The 24,472-nt window shown below is 36.6% G+C and overlaps 1 protein-coding gene across 1 annotated transcript in view; it reads left to right on the top strand.

The window, feature by feature from the left end:
• The window catches only part of NUCB2 (nucleobindin 2), a 31,304-nt gene extending 7,497 nt beyond the window's left edge, over positions 1 to 23,807 (top strand). The window contains exons 2-13 of the mRNA XM_069857659.1: positions 4,416 to 4,559; positions 4,939 to 5,046; positions 6,353 to 6,479; positions 9,544 to 9,647; positions 11,293 to 11,478; positions 12,033 to 12,123; positions 13,661 to 13,719; positions 15,187 to 15,279; positions 16,330 to 16,419; positions 17,001 to 17,171; positions 17,501 to 17,582; positions 19,617 to 23,807. Coding sequence (XP_069713760.1) covers positions 4,416 to 4,559; positions 4,939 to 5,046; positions 6,353 to 6,479; positions 9,544 to 9,647; positions 11,293 to 11,478; positions 12,033 to 12,123; positions 13,661 to 13,719; positions 15,187 to 15,279; positions 16,330 to 16,419; positions 17,001 to 17,171; positions 17,501 to 17,582; positions 19,617 to 19,729 — 1,368 coding nt within the window. The 3' untranslated portion in view covers positions 19,730 to 23,807. The remainder of the gene's footprint in view (positions 1 to 4,415; positions 4,560 to 4,938; positions 5,047 to 6,352; positions 6,480 to 9,543; positions 9,648 to 11,292; positions 11,479 to 12,032; positions 12,124 to 13,660; positions 13,720 to 15,186; positions 15,280 to 16,329; positions 16,420 to 17,000; positions 17,172 to 17,500; positions 17,583 to 19,616) is intronic.
• The last annotated feature ends 665 nt before the right edge of the window (positions 23,808 to 24,472 follow it).

The raw sequence follows: 24,472 nt of genomic DNA on the forward strand, positions 1-24,472 counted from the left end.
GCATCTTGAGCTGAAACAGGGGTTTGCACTTCTCAAAATTGTTGCCACGTTTTATCTGTGCTAATAACATTTTAGCTCATAGACTAACATTGTGAAGAAGATGCATTAACTACAGATTCATTGATTTCCATCATTGCTTAAGGTATGATAGCTTATAGTGTCTGTGCAGCAAGTCCTCCTGAAAGAACAGAGAGGAACTAACACTGATATTTCAGGTACTTCCAAACAGAAAATACAACAGAAGACTAAGCTGGTTTGCTTAATTTCAAACATTTGATGTATTTTTTTAAGATTTTATGAGCTAATATATTTATATCTTTGCAAGTATTTTTTTTAAAGAAATGGGAAAAACTAATGGAATTAAACATGCTCTATGTAAGCTGTGATATATGGACAGGTATATATCACTTTCAGAGAGGTGAAAACAGGTTCAGGATGTTAGATGGCTCATACAAGCTGCAAAGGAGTACTTTACATTGTTCAGATGTAATCTTTGTAGTACTCCCATTGTAGTGCTGAGGTTAGAATAATCTTAGAAATATGAAAATAAGTAGATCTATATTGTCTCTTTCCTGTTTTTACTTTAAATGCAGCACTGCATATGAAGATTGCTCACTTCTCCAGTGTACAGCGTTAAAATAGGAAGCCACAGCACAGTCATGGCTGTAGAGAATATTGCTATCATCCTGCGTGTCTGCACTGTACCTCACGTGGGTTTAGTTACTTCCATGTGAGATACAGCAGGTGTGCATGAAGTGTTATGAATAAGTAGGCTTATTTGTATATTCTGTAAGTCTGGATTTGTGTTTACATTGCCCATCATGGTGTGCATGGGTTTGGCAAGAGCAAATATGCAATCTGACATTTATAGTGTTGTGCTTCCTTGCCTCATAGTTGTCCACTGACCATCTACACATGTAGGCACTATGCACTCTACACTGATACCACTGTTTGTTTTTCCCTGTCCCCGTTTCAGAAAATTTGACATTGAGTGCTACTTCTTGAAAAATATTTGTGCTTTGCTAGGAAAGTGATAGAGACATCAGTACCAGAATTATGCTACTTTCTGGGCAATAGGTGTTAATGAAAAGTAAATTTTCAGGTTTATATCATAAACACCTGGCAGTTGTGTAAAATAGGTGTGCTAATGCCATCTTTAGCTGCTTGTGTTAGTGTTACTAGGACAAAATTTAGAAGCTGCATTTTGTACTTATTTTTCAAAGCCCATAAGTCTTTTATAATTTAAATGTCTGATCCTGTTACACTGAAGGTGATAGGAATTTGTGTTTAACCTTAGTGGGATCACGATGAAGGTTGCTGGCAGATAGCCTGCTTTTCTTTTCCAATTGTATTTTTCTGTTCATGCAAGTACATTGGTGGCTCTATTTTCTGCTGACTATCTCATTCTTTTAGCTCTCGCTCTGTTTTTTTTAAATACTTTCTACTCAGAGAGGGTCTAATTTTTCATTTTCCTGAAAGCTTAGGATATTGGCTTTGTTTATAAACTACAGTATTTGTCAATTCTAGAGCCCTACTTTTAGATTAGTTCTCTTTATGTATTACAAATACAAATGTTTGTTTATCCCTATAGGAAAAATAAGATTGATTTCCAACACCAGCAGATTAAAGTTCTCCTGCCTTTCTTTTCCATCCATGTGGGCTACATGGCTTTGACTAAAATCCCTTAATTCCCAGATGACAATTGGACCATTAGCTCTGCCCACCTGTCTTTAAGAAAGTAAGCAGTCAGCTGAGCAGATCCATAACAATTTATATTTCTGTTAAACTATATAGCAGTAGGAATAACAGTAATAATAGTTTCAAAGCAATGCATCCATGACAGGGCATGAGGTTATATGCTGTGAATTGTGTACCACCGATGACAATGATCGCATTGACATTGCACCTCTTCTTTAGCACTGAGATTGTCTGTTGACTTGGTGGCTCCTAGTCCTTGCAGAACAAACCACATCCTTGGGTCAGACATCTAGATTCATGCTGGAATGCCTGAGAAGGGATGAGCATCCAGGAATGGGTTTCTCAAAAGTCAGGAACTCTTGAAGGTAGCTAGTGACAGGCTGGAATGAGCTTCTAATAGTAAAGGATTTAGTGGAACAAAAACTGGAATGCCAGTATTCCTTTCATCCTGCCTTTTGTCACTCTTCCCTCTAGTTGCTGAATTTGAGAATCATGTTGAGTTTTTTTCTTGCAGGTGACTAACATTAGAATTTGCAATGGGTCTGGTTTCTCTCTTCTAATACATGTCGGAGTATAGTATGTTCAGTGATTCACATTCTAAAGGTCTAAAGATGACATGTCTTCGTGATCTGCTTTTATTGAGGGAATTCTGATGAATGTAGTCTTGAACTAATAGAATATAAATACAGTAACTGTGTCTTCACTAGGTAAACATTTTTATTCTAATAACTGTATTTCCAGTGTACTTGTTACAGCACAGGTTGTGTAAAAAGTTGAGTTCCTCAAAATACTACTGGAAATCCTGTGTTAAGCGTAGTAGTCTGCAAAGCTAGCTGCAATGACTGAGATATTTTTTGCTTTTCCATTTTGGTCTCACCAGCTTTTAATTATTCCTAGTACTTGTGGAATTTTTGGCTTCTTTTATCAAAAGAGCTGCAAGAAAAACACCCTATGCAGAACTTGAAACAAAACTGCTGAATGGGCAGTAGGTAGCCTTCTTTTCAGAGTGTCTGATTACATCAGATAGATGTGAAGAACACGTTGTGATGTCATCCTGTCTTTCCCATTACATATGACAGCATGTAATTTAAAAGTTTGCTATTTCCAAGGGAACCCAAATTGCCTATGAGCACAAATCCCACAGAAAGTCAGCAGACCCCTGCACTTAGTTTGCTTAAGGCCTTTGATAGATAAGTCACGATGGAGCCTTTGACATAAACCAAAAGATGGATATGTGGGTATATTTTTATCCCCAGCTATTCCCTCATCCATAACAAAGTAAAGAATATCTCTGCACATCTTCTGTGCATTTCTTTTTTTTGTAATAAAAGTGCTTTCTTTTACACAATACTTTTATGAATAAAAGCTGTTAACAGAGCCTAGTATTAAGTGCATACTGTTATCTCCATTTATTGCGTTAGTAAAGAGGCAGATTAATCTAAGCAAAAATAAATCCTTCACTGTCAAGTACTGGAACATGTAGTCAGGAAAACTAGCACTGACACTGTAGTTACAATTTGTTTTCCCCTCTGCCATCCACTAACCCTTCCCCCCAAAAAAAGATTTGCTGCTGGTAGATAGAAGTACTTTTGACAGAATTACATGCTTGACTAGTTAGAGCACCTGTACAGAAATTCTTCTTGTAGCAAGTATACTTTCGACTTGTTTGACTGCACATTTCTTGAATAGTATGTCTTTTTATTGGACATACCTAAGCTGATTTTAGACAGTATTTGACTGGCAACTTTCATTTTCCAGGAGATGATTTATGTTACTAATGTAATATTGGAGTTTACTGAAGCTTTTTATAGAATATTCAGAGACTGTGGACTGTCAAAGGCTGAATTGGCTGAATTGTGTCAAGAGCCTGACTTTGCTTTAAAGATACTAGATTACCATGATTACTTTTCTAGCTGGATTTCCTATACTTAACACTGTTTAAATATTCTATCCTAGCAGTTTCTGAATGAGTTGAACTATTTTGAACCAAATTTGATAGAACTGGAGTAGACAGAGGTCAAAGTGCTTGGTTCACATCAAATTATGTACAAATTAGCTCCATGTAAGACACCAAAGAAAGTCAAGGGGAGATTGGCTTAACAAAGCCCCAGCCTCAGAAACAATTCCCGGGAGTGTGAAGATTATGTTTTTCAGGAATCTCTGTCAACTTGAAATACGGATACAGCAGGGTTTGTAAAATATTCTTCCTGCAAATAAATTTTTGAGGGGATCTTGACTCCAAGTTAGGCATATTCCATTGCTGAAAGATAAATACTGCTGGTATTCTTGCCCTCAGATCTGATTTAATTAGTGTCCGTGATTATCCTTAGGAGTTTTCCAATAACTTCGGCAAAGACATGTTTAGAGTAGGAACGTCAGTATTAGTTGTGCAAGGCTTGGTCATGCTAAACAAGTGTCTGAACATTGAGCGTTCCCACTGGTTCTGTGGAACCATTGATAATACCTCAACGTGCTAAAAACCTCTGAGCTTTTGCAGTACAACTTAGGTTTGCCACACAACTGTAAGATACTCAGAATAAATCTGCTTGTGTAATAATGGCTTTTAAAAATTAAAGCTGTATTTAATTCTTTGAGCAGTAGAACATGTGGAAAGTGGGTTATTACAGGTATCTATATGGTAATGTAAAAGAAGATTCTAATCAGTACAGTACAATAACATCATTTATATTAATTTTTGTGACTTGGTCTCATTTCAGATGAAGTGGCTATCTGTCCTGCCCCAACAGTGTATTTTGCTGATGACATGTTTCCTAATAGCCTTGGAAGCCGTACCCATAGACATAGATAAGACAAAAGTCAAAGGAGAAGGCCATGTTGAAGGAGAGAAGGTAGAAAATCCAGTAAGTATAATGAAATTTAACTAATTAGGTATTTTTTTCCTAATTATTAGTGGTCTGGCTATAGCAAACACCCTTCCTGAAAATTAGATGTTCTTTACTGGAATTACTTGCAGGAAGGAAACTAGCATTAGCCAGTATTGTCATACAGTCTACCATTTACTGTGGTGAGGTTCCATTTAAATTGAATTGAAACAAGTGAATCATGAGAATAAATTGTTATAGGGCGATGATACAAATCAGAAAAAAATGAAGATACATAAGAGAGTACAATGGCAGCGTTCCTGAGATCTGAGTTTCAGTTTTATCATTGTATTTAAACAAAAGGAAATTTTTGGTAGTATATTCTTTTCTCAATTTCACATTCCTTTTTTTTTTGAAGGATACAGGACTTTACTATGATGAATATCTCAGGCAAGTAATAGATGTCTTGGAAACAGATAAGCATTTCAGGGAGAAGCTCCAGACTGCTGACATAGAGGAAATAAAGGTAGGTACAAAAAAAGAGATAAATTAACATTAATTAAATCCACAATCATGAGCTATGCATCTTGCATTCTTTCTTCCTTTTCTTTCTTTATACTCTTATTAGTTTTAGTGAGCTTAAATTTCCTCTCATTTTTATTTACTTAGGTATTTAACTCTTACTAGATCTTTGTCTTTAGTCAAGGGACAGCAGAACTTCCATTCATTAAAGAATATCTTGTAAATATATCTTAAAAAAACCCCTCCAACAATGTATACTTGAATGCATTATTTCTTCCTTCTGCCTGTTTATTAAAAAGCTAGTTTCAGAAGCCCTGCAGGTAGGTGAACATTCATGTACATCGAAACAGCTGTAAGTGTAGCTCTCACTCAGTGTTGCCTGCTGAGTAATTTGGAACACTGTTTTAAATATAGAGGTGTATCTGCCTTGTGAGATTAAGATAAACATGTCACAAATGAATATGAGGACGTGGAAAAGAATTGCTAAAAAGTCAGGCTTTAAAGGCTGGAGAAATTGAGGAGTTGTGTTGAGGTAAAGTCAGCACACATAAGCAGATTTCTGTTTTATTCCTTTCTCCACTGCTGTCCTTTCTTTTGTGCCAATCCACACAGCACTCTCTCCAAAGCCTCACCACATTCTTGTCTATTCTACTTTACTTTCTGGCTCTAGGTGCTGGCTGTCCTGCATTCCCTTTTATGAGCTAGAAATTCAACAAGGGACAGGTAGGAAACAGTCTAAAGTGATAGACTTAAAGAGGAGATCCTGTCTTTTGCATTTCCTTTAGTCCCTCATGTTGCTGTTGGCAGCATTTGGCTCCTCTTGCATTTGTGCCACGTCTAGCGTAACGCTTGAAGGTTACTATTGGTTTCCAGGTCCTGATAAATATTCTTTGTGGCTGTTACTGCACTTGTACCTTCTCTCGAGTCTTACAGCCATCGTCAAGAGGATGAAGAAAACAACACTCTGTGCTTCTCACAGACCTTTTGAACTACTTTGAGAACATTTGATGAATAAATTGTCACTTCGTAAATATTATTAGTTACTGTTGCTTCAAGGTCATTCTTTTTCTCTTTGGAGGAGCAAGATACTTAGAAATTCTCTTTTCAGAAAGCTTTTAGGATTCCTCTCTGTTTCTATAGTCATAGGCTTGAAATTTTTTGAATCTGCTCTTTGAAAAAATGTTGAGATTCTTACAGTGTGGGCTAAGTATTGTCAAAAACTGTCATTAGTCTGCTGCCTCATTTCTATCCTAAAGGCTACTTTTTTCCTTTCTTCTGTTTTTTTATACATAACTTTTGTTTTTTGACAGAGTGGAAAACTTAGCAGAGAGCTTGATTTAGTAAGCCACCATGTGAGAACACGGCTGGATGAACTTAAAAGACAAGAGTTGGCAAGATTAAGAATGTTAATTAAAGCTAAAATGGATTCTGTTCAAGGTAAGAATATAAAATTTAACTAGGTGACTTAACAGATGGGATTGTATTGGAGAGGTGCCCAAAGTCCATCAGTTATGCTGTGTTTGCTGTCAACAAAAACGATTGTAAGCTGAAAGTGAGTGTCCTTTCTGAGCTGGCCTCAGGCCAGTAAAGACCCACCTTTACAGGAAACTGGGGAGAAAGGCCATCTGTGTTTTATAAATAACTAAACTTGATTCTGACAGTGGATTTTTCAGATACTTCTAATCCTTTTTCAACTTTTTTTGGTTTTGTGGTGCATCACCTTATAGATTACTTACTGAGAACTAGTAACATAGTAGGACTATATTTAAGAATACAAGATGACTTAGCATTTAATGTCTTTAAGGGTAGAAAACAATTTTTCTTCACAGTCAGTTAAGACAGAGGTTTTCCTTTTTCTTCTTTTAAGGCTGCTTTCCATCAGTTAGTTATTGTACAGATTTATAACAAGTATTAAGAATTTCAGTTTAGAAGATTATTTTTCTTACTTTAGGGGAAATTTTAAGGTCCTGAATAAAGAGAAACATTTGGAGTGAAAAAAATTCTCCATAGCATTTTCTTAATTCTTAATTAAATTGTACAAACTCAGGCAATTTCTTTTAATGAATAAAGTAGACAGGTTTATAGTGATTCTCATTACTGTACGTTTGTGTGGGAAGTCGTGCTATACCTTTTCCTTTCTTACTACTGAAGAATTTTTAAAATTTGCATTTAGAACTAGTTCTGTAAATTTCTAATTAGTGGTTTCTTTTTGAAGGTAATTAGTTGCTCATAAGCAAAGATCATTAATTTGCCTAGGCAGATACCTTTTTTAATAAAATAATGTGGAAGGATCCCACTGAATTGAATAAGTAATGTATCAATTTAAGATACTCCAAGAATGAGGATCTGTCCTCCAGGCTAAGCTGATTTTAGAGGTGGCGAATAGACTGAAGAAGTATTTGTGTGCAAATATGTGTTTATGAGGATGTTACTAGAATCAGGAAAGCACAAGATTAGTTTGGGAAAAAAGATATTTACAGTGTACTACCCTTACAATTAAGTCTTTAGGTGCTACCGTAGTATAATTAATGAATAATAATATAGAATTAGCTGAGGGCATCAGATAACCTTTCTCCCCTTCACAGGAGTCAGTGCATTGCCTCATGTACCTCCTAGACACCATGTTCATCTTCCTCAGCTAACGATACCAATTGTGTACATAGCAAATTTGGGCATTTTGAAATTTTTTAATAGTTTAATAGACTGATTACTGCTAACCCTCTCTACTTCCATAAATCAAGAGTAATTAACAGAATGTGCTTTGGAAAAATAATTTCCCACAACAGGCCACATCTGTTGCAGTATAAGTGTGAGACCTTACATTTGGTAAAGAGCAAGATCAGATTATTCCAGTTCAGAATTTCAGATAGATGGGAAAACATTTGGAGTAGGACAACATTTTGTAAAGTTTATCATCAGCCCTGCGAGCGAGTACTTCGCATTACATACAACAAGTATGGCCAGATTATGTATAAAATACAGGTGCAGCTGTACACCTGTGCCACATCTTGGAACATGTACAAAAGAGGATTCTATAGTAACAGCAGGTGGAGTTGTTATCTGTTCTGCTAATCTTTTCCCTGTAACACCACTTACTGTCTTAGTCTTCTATTTGGTCTAAAACAAAAAAAATGTACACCCATGCACCCACCCCTGTTTTCTTCCTTCTCAGATGGATTAGGTTTAAGAAAAAAAACAGATTTAAGATTACATTCTGCATATATTCAGTCCCGATCCAGATGTGGTGTTAGACATTTGCACCAAGATCCTGCTAGACTGATTAGTACAGGACAGAATAATGTTATGGGTTGGGTCTCAGATAATACAGTAGTATGTCAAGTAAGTACTATCAAATGGAATTAATCTTTTCCCATAAATATAAAGAATAGAGAAAAATGGTTTGGGGGGCTTTATTTTTTTCGTTGTTGTGGGTTTTCTGTTTGTTTTGGTTTGAGTTTTGATTGGTTTTTTTTAAAGGCTATTATTGCACTTCTAAAAAATGTTTCAAAAACAGGCTAAGGCTCATATACTTCAATAGAAATTATGATCTCACCAGGGAGGAATGATGGTTGAAATCTGCCCCAGTCAGTGTTTGTTGTGTTGTGATAATACAAGTGCAGCATTGAGTGTAAGATAGATGGTTTACCAAAGAATAACATTTTCAGAAATGTGTTTTCCATTTTTTAAAACAAATAAAGTATTCTTTCCTAAGCCATCTTGTAAAAGCTTGTAAGAATTGTTATACATAACATACCAAAGTGTATACTGCTTAAGATAGTGCTTTTATCTAACATTAGGAGTCAGAAACCACAGTAACGGCTAGAAAAGTCTGTTGTAGAAATGTGTTTTGTTGTTAGTGCGTTGTGCATTGATACTGTTTGATATAGTTCCTGTCATAAGGAAAAGAGAAACATTTGCATCTTTTAGACATAGCACCTGACTTTCCACTTTCTTGCGCTTCTCATTTCGCACAAAGGAAATTTGAATACCTGCTTACCCGATTTGGTGTAATTATACCTCATATCATACATGCATCTTTGGCCACATGTGCCTTATTTGCAAAATGTACAGAGAATATAAGAGTCAGACTTTTCTCCCAGTGCAGGAAAAAGGTGCAAGGTGTTAGCTTTGATATGCACATAACTTCAACTTCCTCATTTATATAAAAGGGAATAAAATGTTTTCCTTAGTTTGTGAAGCTCAGATAGGTTGTATGTGTCCTTGCTGAAACACAAGCCTTAATTTATGCATGTTAAATTATTGGTGCAATGCATCAGAAGGAATGTAGTGCAAACTGCTATCGAGTTTGCTGATCTCCTTCAGGAAAAGCAGCTTTAGAAGTGTTGCTATAGTTTCCTCCAACAGTGAAAAAATTATGTAGTCCTAAGGGAACCTCAAGCATTTAAAATGCACGAGCTCGCTTATGAAAGTTTTTATCTTCCTGATCTTGCTTGATTTCAAACTTATTTTAATGTTTTACATTTGTATCTTGTTTTTTCAGACACAGGCATAGACCATCAGGCTCTCCTTAAACAGTTCGAGCACCTGAACCATCAGAATCCTGACACATTCGAACCTAAAGACTTGGATATGTTGATCAAAGCAGTGAGTGTTAGATATAAACTATTGTGGGGTTTTTTTGGTATTAATATGCTTTTTTTTCTTCCTCCACTGAAGGCAAATACTTCTATATATACCACTTTTTCATAAATGACATATGGCTTTTGTTTTCAGAGAAAAGTCAGTTGACTCCACTGAGCACTTAAACTGGTGTCAGTGTGTGTTGTGCCCATAAATTTCAGGCTTAACAAAAAAATCTGAAGAGGGCTTGCATTCATGTACCAGTACAGTCAACTTTGGGAATAAAAGGCCTTTCTGGGACCATTTAAATTAAATAAAGTTTTGATAGGGGTGCATTTTTCCCAAGTGTATTTTCTGGTTTCTATTTCTAAATGATTTGGATGTCTCATAGAGTGGTATAGATAGTCATCCCATTTGAATTTTGGGATCTATTTCTAGAAATGTCTAGCTGCAAAACCTAGAATTGTAGATTTGTAGAGTAGAATTGTAAGACACCGATATTAGAAATAGCATATGCTGGGCATACATTTAGTGTCTGTTTAGCAGGTTCAGTATTGATCACAGGTGTGTGTAGGGTTCGGTGCATGTTTGTTAAGGGGATGCAGTTAAGCCAAGCATGGCATGGCTTCTTTCCACTGCTGGAAAGAATACATTTCCCCAGGGGAAAAAACACTTTAACCTTAGATGTGCTTTAGAGAGCACTGGATGCCTCACATGAGCATCTGACAGTTTTTATATTTTCAAAATAAATTGAAAGATAAGGTATATTTTAAGATTTCTTTGAATTTTGTGGATTTTTTTTATCCTTAGAAAATCCTCTTGATTTTCTGTAAAATTATTTTCTATGTAGCTATTATAAAGTTTCTCACCATTTCTGAGCATCACTTCTGGAAAACTTTGGGTCTTCTAGGGGAAGCATATTCTCAGTGGGGCAGTTCTTTGTCTTATGATATTATTTTTCTTGTCATTTCTCAGCTGCAATATTGAAAGTGTAATGGGCAATTTAGGAGGGTTGTTTTTGAAAAGGTACAGTGAATCTGAAAATTAAAATGTAAATAATGGAGAGACTATATCAGGTATGAGCATGTTACTTTGAAAAGCACTAGCAAAACATCCTTTAACTCGAGCTGTCTAAAATGATCCATCTCTGAACTCTATAAAAATACTTGTCAGAAATTCTTCACTCACACCCTTTCTCTCCCCATAATTTTTTTTTTTAATCTAATCTGTATCAAGCTACTGCAAAGTAACTCTCATGAATAATGAGAGCACTTTTTCATTAGACTGTAGGATAAGCTACAAAAGTAATTCTGAAATAAACGAGGACTTAGTTAAGCTGCACTCAATTACTATGGGACATATTAAATTTGAATTAGTTTACTACTAGTTGATAAGAAGGGACACTTTGATGCCTTCTTACAGTGCTGTGTAGTTGCAAAAATTTTCTAGCAATTGAACACTTGCAAATTTCTATTAACGAAGTGAGGAGAGATGTTTTTGCATCACTGTCTCATGAAAGGAAATCGTCCATCTACTAGTCTACCTCTTATTTTAAAGGAGAATTGCAGTATGGCCAGCCTTGCCCACAGATCTGAACAATACAGTGTTTTTAATGTCATATGTGTTAACATAATCATGTGGCATAAATCCATTATATTTATATTTTTAGGCTACAAGTGACCTGGAAAACTATGATAAGACGCGGCATGAGGAGTTTAAGAAATATGAGATGATGAAAGAACACGAGAGGAGAGAGTACTTGAAAACACTGGATGAAGAAAAGAGGCAGCGAGAAGAATCCAAATTTCAGGAGATGAAGAAAAAACATGGAGATCACCCTAAAGTTCACCATCCTGTAAGGCCATAATCTGTTCCTACATGATGGGGTGAAAGCTTTCCTTTCCAGAGAGAAAAAGCTAATAAAAAGAAGGGTGTATCTTGTTTGCTGTCAGCATTTGTCTCTTCTCTTTGACATGGTGGCAGGGAGTGGAAACTGTGCTGAGAGCAACATAAAACCCACTACACGTACCCCGCTTTTTCTATACAAATATGCTATTTCCTGACAGAATTATTATTTACAAAAAAACTAAAGCTAATGAGGAACAAACCAGAATTTACCTGATTTACCTCCCTCCAGTTATTGTTTTTAGATGAAGTCTGTGTAGCCATGACTGATTTACAGGTGTTCCTTTCTACAAAATATGTGTTTCTTTGATATTCCATTTTTTCTTGGGCCTTTCTGTCTAATGAAAATATTAGACCTGACCAAAAGGGAATTACTGAAAATTCCATTTGCAACGTGGCTAATGAGAATATAAAGCCTTTCAGAGAAACTGTAATGCAAAGGTAATGCAGAAAAATTATGCTTAACCATCTTTTGAATAGTTTTTCTTTGTAACCAATCCATAGGGAAGCAAAGATCAACTGAAAGAGGTGTGGGAAGAAGCAGATGGACTAGATCCTAATGAATTTGACCCCAAAACATTTTTCAAATTACACGGTAAGAGGTTTAGCTTAATTTAATGAAAAGTGAAGAGACTTAGTTGTCTTCTGCTGAAGGCAAATTTATGTTATGCTAGTATGAAGCAATTTGGATGAATCTGCAGACTGTAGAGGAGAAGACATGTATGTTATTGCTTGTATGTTTACTACAAAGTTTTAAATGAGGTTTAAAAGTTGAAAACAGTTTTTTGTTTAACTACTCATAGAATCATCCAGCCAATAACCAGTAGTGATTTCTCAGGGGAGTATGGGTACTTAGAGGGCTGTCCATAACTATGGCTTTGCTTATACGCTACATATTAGGAATAAATCCTCAGAGGTGTGTGTAGGGACTCCTGCTTTCTCATCATCACTGCAGGGAAGTACCAGATACCCCATATCTTTGGAATGGTCATAGAAGTGCCAGTCCTCTTCAGAAGTTGCAAGATTCCGTTAATAAAACCAACCTCCAAATGCTCCCCAATCCCTTCTGTCTATATCAGTGCGTTGTGCAGCTAGAAGCAATAAAATAGTAGCAGAGATAAGGGTGCATCTGAATGGGCATTTTGCTTTAAGGGTGATCATATAAATGGGTAATTTTATATTCTAAGTGTTAAATGCTTAATCATAAAGTACCCTTAAGCAGATCCTGCCTGGCACTGGGCTTTGAAGGGCTGAACAATACATAGATTTTGACTAATCCCAAGATGATAATTCAGCTGAAGAAAAGTGTTCCAGCTTCAGCCCGAGCTTTTATGTTGGCTTATAAAATATATTAGTATTTATTATAGTTATTAAACGTTATTTATTCTTTCTATAAAGAGATCTTGAAAGATAATTTTCTGATTTTTTTGGTAGCTTTTTTGTGCAAATCTTACCAAAACAGAAATAGCTGAAATAACCTTTTGCTTTAGAGCTCACTGTATAAAAAGACTTTGAAGCAGTTAAACAAAAATATTGCACAATAACACTTACTTGAAATAGACATTCTTTTTTAATTTCAGAGCTTACATAACAATATTCAGAGTAGAATGTAGGATAAAAGACAGATTGTTAGTTATTAAGTATTCTCTTTGCGTTTGCCATGAAAAGTCATTTTACAGTGATCTCAATGCTCTGTATTTATATAAATTTTCACATAATTATTTAATTTTTTAGACAGTCATGCTGTTGGTTAACCAAGGTTTTCCTGCAGGTTTTTGTTACTCCTGACTATATTTACAAATTTAGTTGTTAAACTGGGACTTGTTCTCAGCGGTATTGTTTGGCATTTGCACTCTGTGCAATCCTGTTGTGACCTATTTAATTTTGCTAATCTAATGAGGTAGGGAGATTGCTCCAGACTTGTCCAACCAACCAACGAAAAATGGCAATACAGTTTGACCAATGCCTGATAAAAACCTAGACAGAAAAAATGACCTATGTAAACAGCATCTTGTTAAAGGAGGTTTTTAATCCATGTGAAATACATGTGCTGATACTTATATAGTCTATTCTATTCTATTAATTACTTTCTGTACCTACTCAACTTGTATTTTCAACACTTCATTTTGTAGATGTGAATAATGATGGGTTCCTGGATGAGCAGGAGTTGGAAGCCCTATTTACTAAAGAGGTAAAACCCAAAAGTTTAGAAATACAACTTGTTTTAGTAAATGGTTACAGGGATATCTGTATTTCCAAGTATATTTGTGGGCTTTGGACTACAGATTAGAGTATTCATGCCAAGTTTTGTGCATCCTTAATGTTTCTACAAAAGTATAAAAACATACCAGCAGGAAAAATAAAGTAGTTGAAGCACAGAACTGAGGCACAGAGATCTAGTTCTCATGAATTTTTCTGCCACAGGCTTGTTTGGGATTTTATGATTAATACCCATCTATATATGTATATAGCCATGGGATAGCTATACCTGTTCAAATTTCAGTGCAGAGATCTGCACTCCTGCTCTGGCTAGATCTGCTCTGGTAGCTGGGTAGAAAAAGGGTCACACTCATGTGAATTGGTGCAAAGACAGCACGTTGTGGAAGTGGCTGCAGAAATTTCCCATGTGTTGTATTTGGCTAGTTTGGAGCACATGTATATCTGATAAAGTACGCAGACTTTTAATTCCTTTAACCCTTTATTTGTTGTCTGGGGAAAACGCATGTATTAGTACTACTTTGTCTCCCAGAGCATTAAAGATAGTAATGTACTGATATTCTCCAGTGATGGGAATTAAAGAATCAATGAGTAAGCTAAAGGTCTTGGTCATAATATTTCCAGTAGGTTCTGTTTTGCTATTGGAGAAAAAACCCTAAACTTACCACTTAAAGATCCAGTACTATGGCTGTCAGTACATAGTTTTACACTTTTTTCTGGATTTCATAAGTCAGGGAGGAAAAATGCTATAAAGCATATAGAGAAGCTTATAAATCCACACTACTGTAAATATTTGAAGAAATAAAATTTGCAAATACAAATTTCTAACAACACTTTGCCATAATCCCCTCTAATAAAAAGAAGATACATGGCAGTCTTTTTTGACAGATCTCATCGTTTTGCAGCTTTGTAGTTTAAAACCAAATAGTCAGGGGCTTTAAAATTACCTAGGGCTGAGAAAGCTAAGTAGAAGCAAATTAGCATAAGCTCACCAGAAAGACATAGTGCAAGAAGAGAAGTGGACCGTTAAATTGAGCACTCGGTTTGTCTTGTGATATCCTGAATGCTTACAGGGTCAGCTGCATGCTCTGGTAAAAAAAATATTCTCCCCTGTTCCAGACACCACACAGAAACTGCCTGTTTTGGATCAAATGTAGGATCAGACTGTGCATGCCAAGGTCAATTTTACTGTAATATCCACAGCACTGAATTACAACAGCCCATGTGAATTAGTTGAAGACTTCATTCTTAGCAGTGAAAAGCTCACTTGTTGCTTAAATACTATGCTGAAATAGGAGAATTACACACGCACGCTCTCACTCTATTGGAAAAAGGGTGAACTCATGTTTATAGCAATATCTCATTCGTGTACCAAATATGTTCTGTCATTTGAATGAGCAGCCCTTTCTTCAAACTAACATCTGCTGATTTTGAATTTCAGCTAGAAAAAGTTTATGATCCCAAAAATGAAGAGGATGACATGGTTGAAATGGAAGAAGAAAGACTGAGAATGAGAGAGCATGTCATGAATGAGGTGGGGACTGATGTTCAGTAGAGCTGCTGAATTCCTTTTGTGTTCAAGAAACAGAGTCTTCCTATTATGAAGGAGTATCCAAGGACAGCGGAAAGAGACAACCTGCCGCACTGAATGCTGTTTGTACTGGGATTCACATAAAGTTACAGTTCTCAAGCCCTGTCCTCATATTCTGATGTAAATGCCTGCTGACTAGTTTTTATTTAAGAAGTTCCAGAGAAGGTTTTTTTTCTGTAGCCTCCATCTTTTGCAGATACTTAAATTCAATGGAAATTCTATGTGAATTTTATGTCAAACAGGAAAGACTAAGTATGCTTTTGCACTTGTCAAATAAGTAAGATTTAGATGTGTGAATAGGGAGCAGAACAGTGTCTTCTTTCATGTAGCTCCCTTCAGAAGATGGCTCAGAGCTCAAGGTATTGCCTGTGATGGTGAATAGCTTTACTGGTTCTGATAGATTTTTAGCTCAGGAGACCGAGGAAAGGGAAGAGGATGTTTTGAACCACCATGTTTTTCACTTGTATCTTTTCTGTATTCAACTGTATTCCTTAAGCTTGAAGGACAGAGCAAGCCTGTTGTTCTATTGGTCATAAAGGGAAGCATTTCCTACCTTCCCCTTCAAGGATTTGGACACAATTCTGTTGTGGGTTTTTTTTTTGGTGGTGGTGGTTTAAAACCTCCCTATCCAGCAGTGGAGATTACTCTGACTCATGGTTACAAAAGTATTACCAGAAAGCGGGTAATACTTTTTTTCTCAAAAAAATTATGCGTGCCACTATTAGTGTTGGGTCTGTGACAACAAATAATGTTTCCAGTAAAGCAAATGAATTTTGAACTACAACATGAGGATTTACTTTTTAGTTCCATTTTTGTTAAACTATATGAGCTTTAGAGAGAAGTTTTCAGAAGGTGTTGCTGGCACTCCCTTGAAAATGGGACAGTTTAAAAATGAAATTATTGTATTTGTGGAGATATTTGTATAATGAAATCTAACATTAGCTCCACCAAAACCTGTCCTTTACATTGAGTTTAATTTTTTGCTTCAAATAGGTTGACATCAACAAGGACCGGCTAGTGACTTTGGAAGAGTTCCTGCGGGCTACAGAGAAAAAAGAATTTTTGGAGCCAGATAGCTGGGAGGTAATTAAAATATGTTCCAAGTGCAACATACAATACTATTACCGTCACTCTGACCAGGAAACCAAATGGCATGTCTCTAACCTTCGCTTTTTTTCAGTTCTGTTTTGGAGTGTACGTGTAGTTAAGCGCCTTAGCTAAATGTAATGTGCAAAATGTAGCAGACTAATGAAATGCAGATGCAATGTGTATGGTCAGCACACAAACAGAAAGGGTCTTGCGCCACCCTGTGGGTCCTAGAAGAGCTTTTCTCATATGCTTTTCAAATAGGAAGTGGACATTTTGTTTATGAGTCACTTTAAAGGGATGATAAGAGCTCATCCAGAAGCAAGAGAATTTTTTTCTCCTACCTCTAAAACTGTAGTAGCCTTTTCATGAAAAAACATATGAGAAACAGATTCTGCCATTTCTTACAGTGAGTGTCCTACCCCTTTACAGTGCTGTGTCTGGGTATTTTGATGGAAAATCTGAGGGTTGATAGTGAACTCTACAAGTCAGCTAATAATTTCAGTGGGAAGATAATAAATATATATATATATATGTGTGTTCCTGCCTTAGTATTTACATTTGCATTTTTCTTGCAGACACTAGATCAACAGCAGCTCTTCACTGAGGACGAGCTTAAGGAATTTGAAAGTCATATTTCCCAGCAGGAAGATGAACTTAGAAAGAAGGCAGAAGATCTTCAGAAGCAGAAAGAAGAGCTACAGAGGCAGCACGACCAGCTTCAGGCTCAGAAACAAGAGCTTCAGCAGGTACTCTTAGGAGAATTGAAGGTTTTTTTTAAATTTTCTGTACCCTTATATATGTACAGGCGCATGATAAACCTTGATTCTGGCGATTTCTTTACCTTGATTTCTCAAATGAGTCACAACTGAATTCTAAAATAACAGTACCACAGCAAAATGTAATCCAGTATTCAAAATAATAGCAAACAATGCAAGCATCTCAGCTCAGTAGTACACCCATTAAAAATGACTTTACATAATGATTGTGAAATCTGTTTAAAGTGTATTGATTTATGTCACATCAGAGAAAGTTGACAGATTTAAGATTTTTACTGTGGTATTTTTTTTTTCACCAGGTTGTAAAACAGATGGAACAAAAGAAACTACAGCAAGGAAACCCTCCTGCAGGACCAGATGGAGAACTGAAATTCCAACCTCGTATGTATCATTCTGTGTAGTTACACAAACTTTAAAATAAGATCTCCAGTGTAAAAGTCATTAAAACTGTATTTTCCGTTGAAGCTGCTAATGCAGTGTGATTTTAATGATCTCTGTACAGAAGTTCACTAAACTCTCTTTAAGAGGAAAGTATTGAACTCTATTATAAAAGTATTCCTGAAATCTCGGTGCTTTTAAGTCCATAGTATAAAAACAGAGTCCTAACTTAAGGCATCAAGTGGGCAGAGAATAAGGATTGTATTCTGCCTGTCAGTCTAAAAATACTGAGATCTAGGATGTCCAAGATTTCTGAGCATCCAGATAGTCGAGACATGCAAATGACCAGGTCTGTCTCATGTTCCTAGACATAAGGAAGAATTCTAGACATAAGGAAGAATTTCTTTACTATGAGAGTGGTGAGGCACTGGCACAGGTTGCCCAGGGAAGTTTTGGATGCCCCATCCTGGAAGTGTTGGACGGGGCCTTGGGCAGCCTAATCTAGTGGGACTTGTCCCTGCCCATAGCAGGGGGGTTAGAACTAGATGATCTTTAAAGTCCCTTCCAACCCAAACTATTCTATGATTCTATGTTCTATGGGTGCATTACCAGTCTCAGACTGCAGAAAAAATCAAGGCATTTAAATGCTTTCCATGAGTCTATTCTCTGTCACCATTTTACCAGCAGTTGGGCACAACTTTACATGACAAGTTAGTTTTGGACAGTATGAACGACCAATTGCTTCAACACCCTCAGAAGAAGGTAGTGGCACAATAAATAGTTGCATTTGCTCATTGGTGGAGACAGAATAGTCAGCTATATATTAGCACTTTATTAGCACATTGTCCATATTTCTTTCGAGCTTCAAAGGGGCTCTGCTCTCTTATACATCCTAACTTAGCTTTTCCTCCCCCTCTAGAAACGTTGAAACTAATACGGATTTATTGGCCTGCATGTTCCTTGTTAACATTATCAATAGAGCTCAAGAACTTCTTGACATTAATCTGGTGCATAAGGTCTCGAACTACATCCAGACAGACTTTTGAGCACTGGAAGGTCTTAACTGCTCCTGCAGGGCCAGCACTGGGATTTCAAAACTTAAGTGCTGCATTCAATGATTACAGCTCACTTTATTGGCTACTCAGAAAGTCTATCCTGAAGCCACTCAGTTCCATGAAGAAAAATAATGATATTTCAGTACCAATTTAATTTGGTATTTTATTTGCTTCAAAACTGCCTGTTCATAATTTCATTTTATGACCCTTAGTTCTGAGAGCCTTACTTCCCCTCACCCTCATTAAAAACATCATGTGTAATAGCAGGTGCCTTGGGAACTGGGCTAATGATACATCTTTTGATAGTGGCAGTATTGTAGCAGATATTGTTCTGCATATTTTATGTAAAAACCTTCTGCAAAGTCATTTGATCAGGTGTCATAGAATGGATTTTATTAGCCAGAACTAGCCACTACTCATTCATGGAATTAAGGAGATGCAGGTAGACAATATTTCTACTCTGTAGGCCACTGGAGCTACTAAGGGTAATTTAAGGAGAAAAAAAAAAAAAAACTGTCACAGAAATGCATCTGCAAGTTCTGAAATCTCCAGCAAACTATGAAAATTAGTATTAATCAAAGGTAGGCAAGGGGATAATGTTTTCAATATTGTCGACGCAGGGAGGAATAGAATACTATTGCTCTTGTTTTCTTTTTCAAGCTTCCTGTATTGGAATTAAAAGTTTTGTAAAAACATAATATATTTCAGGAAGAACAATCTCCAAAGACAAAAAGTAAAAATATTTCACAGAAACAACTACAAATCTAAGTGGAAACTCTGGCTATTGTAATAGTAGAATCTATTGAGGGATCTCAATCCAATTTAATTGTTAGTCACATAAAATTCTAGATTCCACTTACAACCCCAAATGTAGGTGGTTTTATTTGATTGTCCCTACACTAGAAGCTTTCTTTCAGAGACTTTTCACATTTGGAGTCAATTCAATTGAGAAGTTACAAATGATTTTACTCTTGTTTTACAGCTGGGGAACACAAAGTTGGAGATGCACCAAAACACCCTGCGGGAGGTGATCAGCCTTTGCCACCAGGACATGTCCAAGAAACAGCTGCAAGAACTGATCAAGTTCACCCTTAACCACTTGTGCCTCAAATTTATAGCATCTTTATTTTTGGGGGGTGGGGCGAGGAATAACAGTGAAACACAAAGTCTCCACTTTCTTGCCCAAACTGTGAAATTATTGGGAATGTTAGAGATGTAGTATTAATCAGATTTTAATCATAAATTAAACTATTTTTCACTCCAGTGCATCAGTCAGAAACAACAATGGGATCATTTAGCAGATAGAATGGAAGAGGGAACTAAGAAAACTTAATAGTAAAGATTTTTATGGCCAGGAGACTGAGCTGTTGGGCTCTTCTCTTACAAAAAGGGAGGAGATGTCTGTCGTTCTGTGTTTAGGCATGAATAGAAATCTTCTCAGAGAGGAAGCAAGGAACTGGCCTAAGTCTCAACTTAGGTCTAGTTTTATGCAGAAACTCTTTCCCGAAGTGCTGAGAAGCCAAACATTGGGAAGTGAAGACCATGGGTAAAGGCCTACCATTTCCAGCACTACCAAACCCTTTCTTCTTTGAGACCAAATAAAAATCAAACTTCTAATCCTTAGTCACAGAAAATTTGCACTTTCTAAAATCTAAACACAGCAAAGAATTACGAGGAACAGTGAATATTGTTCATGTTTACAGAAGCCTAAGAATTTCACTGTAAGCCTTCAAAAGGAATACTGTACTGGTGATCTGAACCGTCCTCCTTGTTGAGATTAATTCTTTGTAGCAGTTGAATACTCGAGTGGCTCTTGGGGCAGTACTTTTGTCCCAGTTTCTTTCATCAGGGGCCAGCTGATCTCAAAATTTTACATATTATTAAGTAAGCTTTTTATGTTGATGGAACTAGTGTGCAAAACAGAACAAGACTCTGTCTTTTTTCTGTACAGATTGTCCTACCTCCTGTGATAATACCAGATTTTTCAAAATGCACCGTGTGCTTCAGAAAGCTCTTCTCACACATGAACCTTTGACTTGTTAAAAGTCTTGTCATTAACTCTTACTAGTCTTTCAGCAGCTGGTGTAAGTTTTTAAAGTGTCCTAAAACAGGGGTGCTACTTGATTGTATTATTTTGGTATTGATCCAGGATAGGTCCCAAATATTGTAAGCCAAGATTTTGGAAGAATAAGTTGATTTTCCTGTGGGTTTCACTATATCATTGAGAAGTGTGATTGTCCTTGCTTGTCATTCATTTCAAAGCATCCTGAAGTGTAAACGCTGTTGGTCTTTTTGTTTGCTTATGTTTTTGTTGAACAGGGGTTGTTCTGATCGTACAGTGCTGGCTTTGAACTGATACACACACAACTTGGCAAACACTCTTTGCATTTCCTCCTGTTCTGCGACTAACTGCTGACAGCATTATTAAAGCAGGTCATCTGGGTTTTGAGCAAAGAAACAGACAAGCCTGTGTTACAGAAAGATGTTTCTTTCGGAATAAGACTTGAATATTTTTAGGCAAAGTCAAAAAAGACAGGAGGCAATTACTAACATTTTGTATTGACATTTGGGAAATTTCTCACTCTGGAGAGCTGTGATTGATCGAAGCTAGGCATATTTCTTCCATATTTAAGGCTTCTTTCATCAGACCTGAGGATGTTCTTGTTCCCCACACAACAAAATAGAAGTCACTGCTGGAACAGATTAGATTTTCTTATCTGTTTCATCTTCAGAGTTGTCATGTCACATTTCCTTCATTTATAGCACTCAAACAATCAAACTTCTTTAGCTGTTTTTTTTTCTTATTTTTTTTGTTTTGTTTTGTTGTTCTATACACAAGGTGCTAACAATTTAGTTTCCAAAGCCAGTGTCTCCACTGTTCGTAATTTCCATGCAATTCTAGCATTATTTTGATTATGTCTTTGTAAGGAGACTAAAATACCTTTCAACAACTTCATCTGTTTGCTAGGAATCCAAGACACTGTTACAGCTACATCAAGACTAACAGAGTTTCTCTGTGCACAGCCCTGGCTTTGGAGTTGTAGCCTGATAATTGGTAACAGAGCAAGGGGGGAAACAAAGGGGGAGTTAGACAAATGTTGTGGAAAAGGTGAGGGGAAATTTTTCATGTTCTCTTCATCCCACATGAAAGTTTATGGAGAAAAAGTGATACAGTCACAAATGTTTGTAGAGAATCAAAGACTGAAACCTTTGGTGTCAAGGCATTTCTACCATACAAATAATTCTTTGATTCTACATCTGCCTCCTTACAAATGTCATTATATGTAATGACATGCTTTGTAATGTAATGCTCAAGCTTTGGTTTCAGCGCAGCCTCTTATGTGTCAATTGTAAGATCCTTACTTTCCCAGCTGTTGCAGATAGATATTCAATCTCCCTTATACCATTTACTTTGAAACACAGAGAGTTTTGTAAAGATCTGTGGTAACTTACATGCTGAACTCAGCTTCTGCTTGCCATTGTGTAGTGAGTGTCCGTGGTGACTCTGAGGCAGCCAGAGTATGAGAAGCCAGAGTTTTCACTTGTCATTTCATTGTGAATTAACATTAGCAGAAGTTCATTTTGCATTTCAACTAGCCACTGAGGTGCACTCTGTGTAAAGTGGTGCCCAGCTTTCCTTCATTTGCTGTCTGATACCTAAATGTTGTTCTTGTCAGTGTTAATTTAATTAGAGGGTTTGCAGTTTAGCAATATACTACAGACTTTCTGTTCATTTTCTAGAACTGGAAACAGGCAGTTGTTTTAAATCCTAGAATTTGTGATCGAATTTATTTCTAAAAATAACCAAAGTTAAGTCAAACTGACACTTATTTGCCCTAGATTACGTAGAAGTCAAAGCCTCAGTCCTCAATGCTTAAGTTATTGAACTCCTACTGAACACATCTTAAGTTTGTTGCCTAGATGTTTTTGAGAGGATAGCCCAAATTGCAACTTCATGGTCATCCACCCAATTCAAAATCTCATATGCATGTTTCACCTGTCCACAAAGATGGCAAGGACTGAGTGGATGTTCTTTCAAAAGATTGTCTGTTACATTTGCTCTACATTTGATGAGACAATGTTCACCCAATGCTGTCTATCTTGTCCTCTTCTGTAGAGGAAGGGTATTGTTCTTCAGGCCCAGACTAAAAGAGGTCCCCATCTGAGTGTAATAAATTCACCAAACTATTTTTGTGGATCATTTCTGAAGTGTGGTTTAATTAAGAGTTCTCTCTGTGAGGAACATCTGCCTTGGAGGTTATGCAATATGCTGAAGTCAAGCTTACACATGAACTATTTAACTGATTTGTTGCTTTTTAATGTGTTTGGGTTTTATGCTGATGTCTTCTTTTAATTGGGTTCTCTTCCATAAAAGAGACAAAAAATATTAGCTACTAGAAGCATGTTTCTGCCATGGTACTGATTTTGCAGGAGCTTTTGGAAGTTGAAAAAATATTAAACTGAGCTTACAGCTAAGCATGGAAGTAGAAAGCGATAATCACAGATAAATAAGGGGCTGGAATAGCATGGGCACCAGTGCTTTCACCTGTACTGTGCTTTTCATTTAGGAGGTGATTACAAGAAATCTGAGTGTAACTTTATACATACACCAGTTCCAAGACAAAGCTGTAGAGATTTGGGTTTGTATTTGGCTAGGACTTTGGTAGGAGGATGGAGGGGTAAGATTTGGTCGATGTTGTACAAATTCATATCCTCCAGTGCAATATATGTACAAAAAAAAAAAAAAAGCCCCACTCCATACTTCGTATAGATTAGTTTTTAACTGGATTAAACTCAAATTCAGCACAGTGAAAGATGTCTAGTGTTTTATTTTGAGCAGGTGGAAAAGAGGCGGGTTTAGATCTTGTCTATAAGCCCAACGTTCTATTTCTGCTCAGAGGCCCTTCCCCTTTTCCCTTTACTTTTTTGCTTTCTGCAAAGATACCTTTTTATGAACTCCATTTTGCATAAGTATCTTGTGTTATTCTCTGGCTCCAGCTTCCTCACTGCAATAGCTATTCACTGATGAGGTACCTGAATGTTTAGTTTTCTGTATTCATAAAAATACAAAATCAACTAATTAAAAAGCTACTGCTCCTGCATTACAGACTCTGGACAACCCCACACACTTCCTTAACTTGTTCAAGTTAAAAACAAAGAAGGTTTAATAACAGATTTTGCTGCAGGTTGTTTTCTCTTTACTTACAGATTATGCCTTGCAAGCCAGGCATCAGCCATGTCATGGTGTCGGAATGGCTGTGGCAATGTGTCATTTGGGGAGATATATTTGTTAGACATAATCCATTAAACTTTTGCATTTTGTAAACGTATCTTAAGAAATATTTGATGTATGATGGAATTTTGCAAAGAAATGAAGCTCTGAGCTATGGGTAGTCTTCTTGTAATTTATGCAACAGTAGACAGCAGATGCCAGGAGCTGTTACTAAGGTTGGCCCCAGAAGTATGTGTTTACATCTTCAGATACAGGTTTACATCCTGTTTCTCATTGAAATGGAAAGGTAATTTTGTACCAAGGTAGTGAAACGAGAGTCCTATCTGAAAACAAAGCAATAAAATGGACTTTATTTTTTCTTTATATAATAGAAGATCGTGAACTAACATGAGTCCAATGTTTTAAGCATCCACAGACAGCAAATATCAAAAAACCATCTACAGTTACGCTGATTGTTTGCTAATGCCTTAAAAGCTGTACTTGCTAGAATCACTTTGTATCCAATAGTACCATTTCTTATAATTATGTGGTCCAATGCTACCCTAAATCACAGCCTGCATGCGTGCTTGTGTAGGGCTGTAAATTTATTGATGGTCCACTGGCCA

The sequence above is a fragment of the Phaenicophaeus curvirostris genome, chromosome 5 (genome assembly GCF_032191515.1).
Source record: "Phaenicophaeus curvirostris isolate KB17595 chromosome 5, BPBGC_Pcur_1.0, whole genome shotgun sequence".
NCBI lineage: Eukaryota > Metazoa > Chordata > Aves > Cuculiformes > Cuculidae > Phaenicophaeus > Phaenicophaeus curvirostris.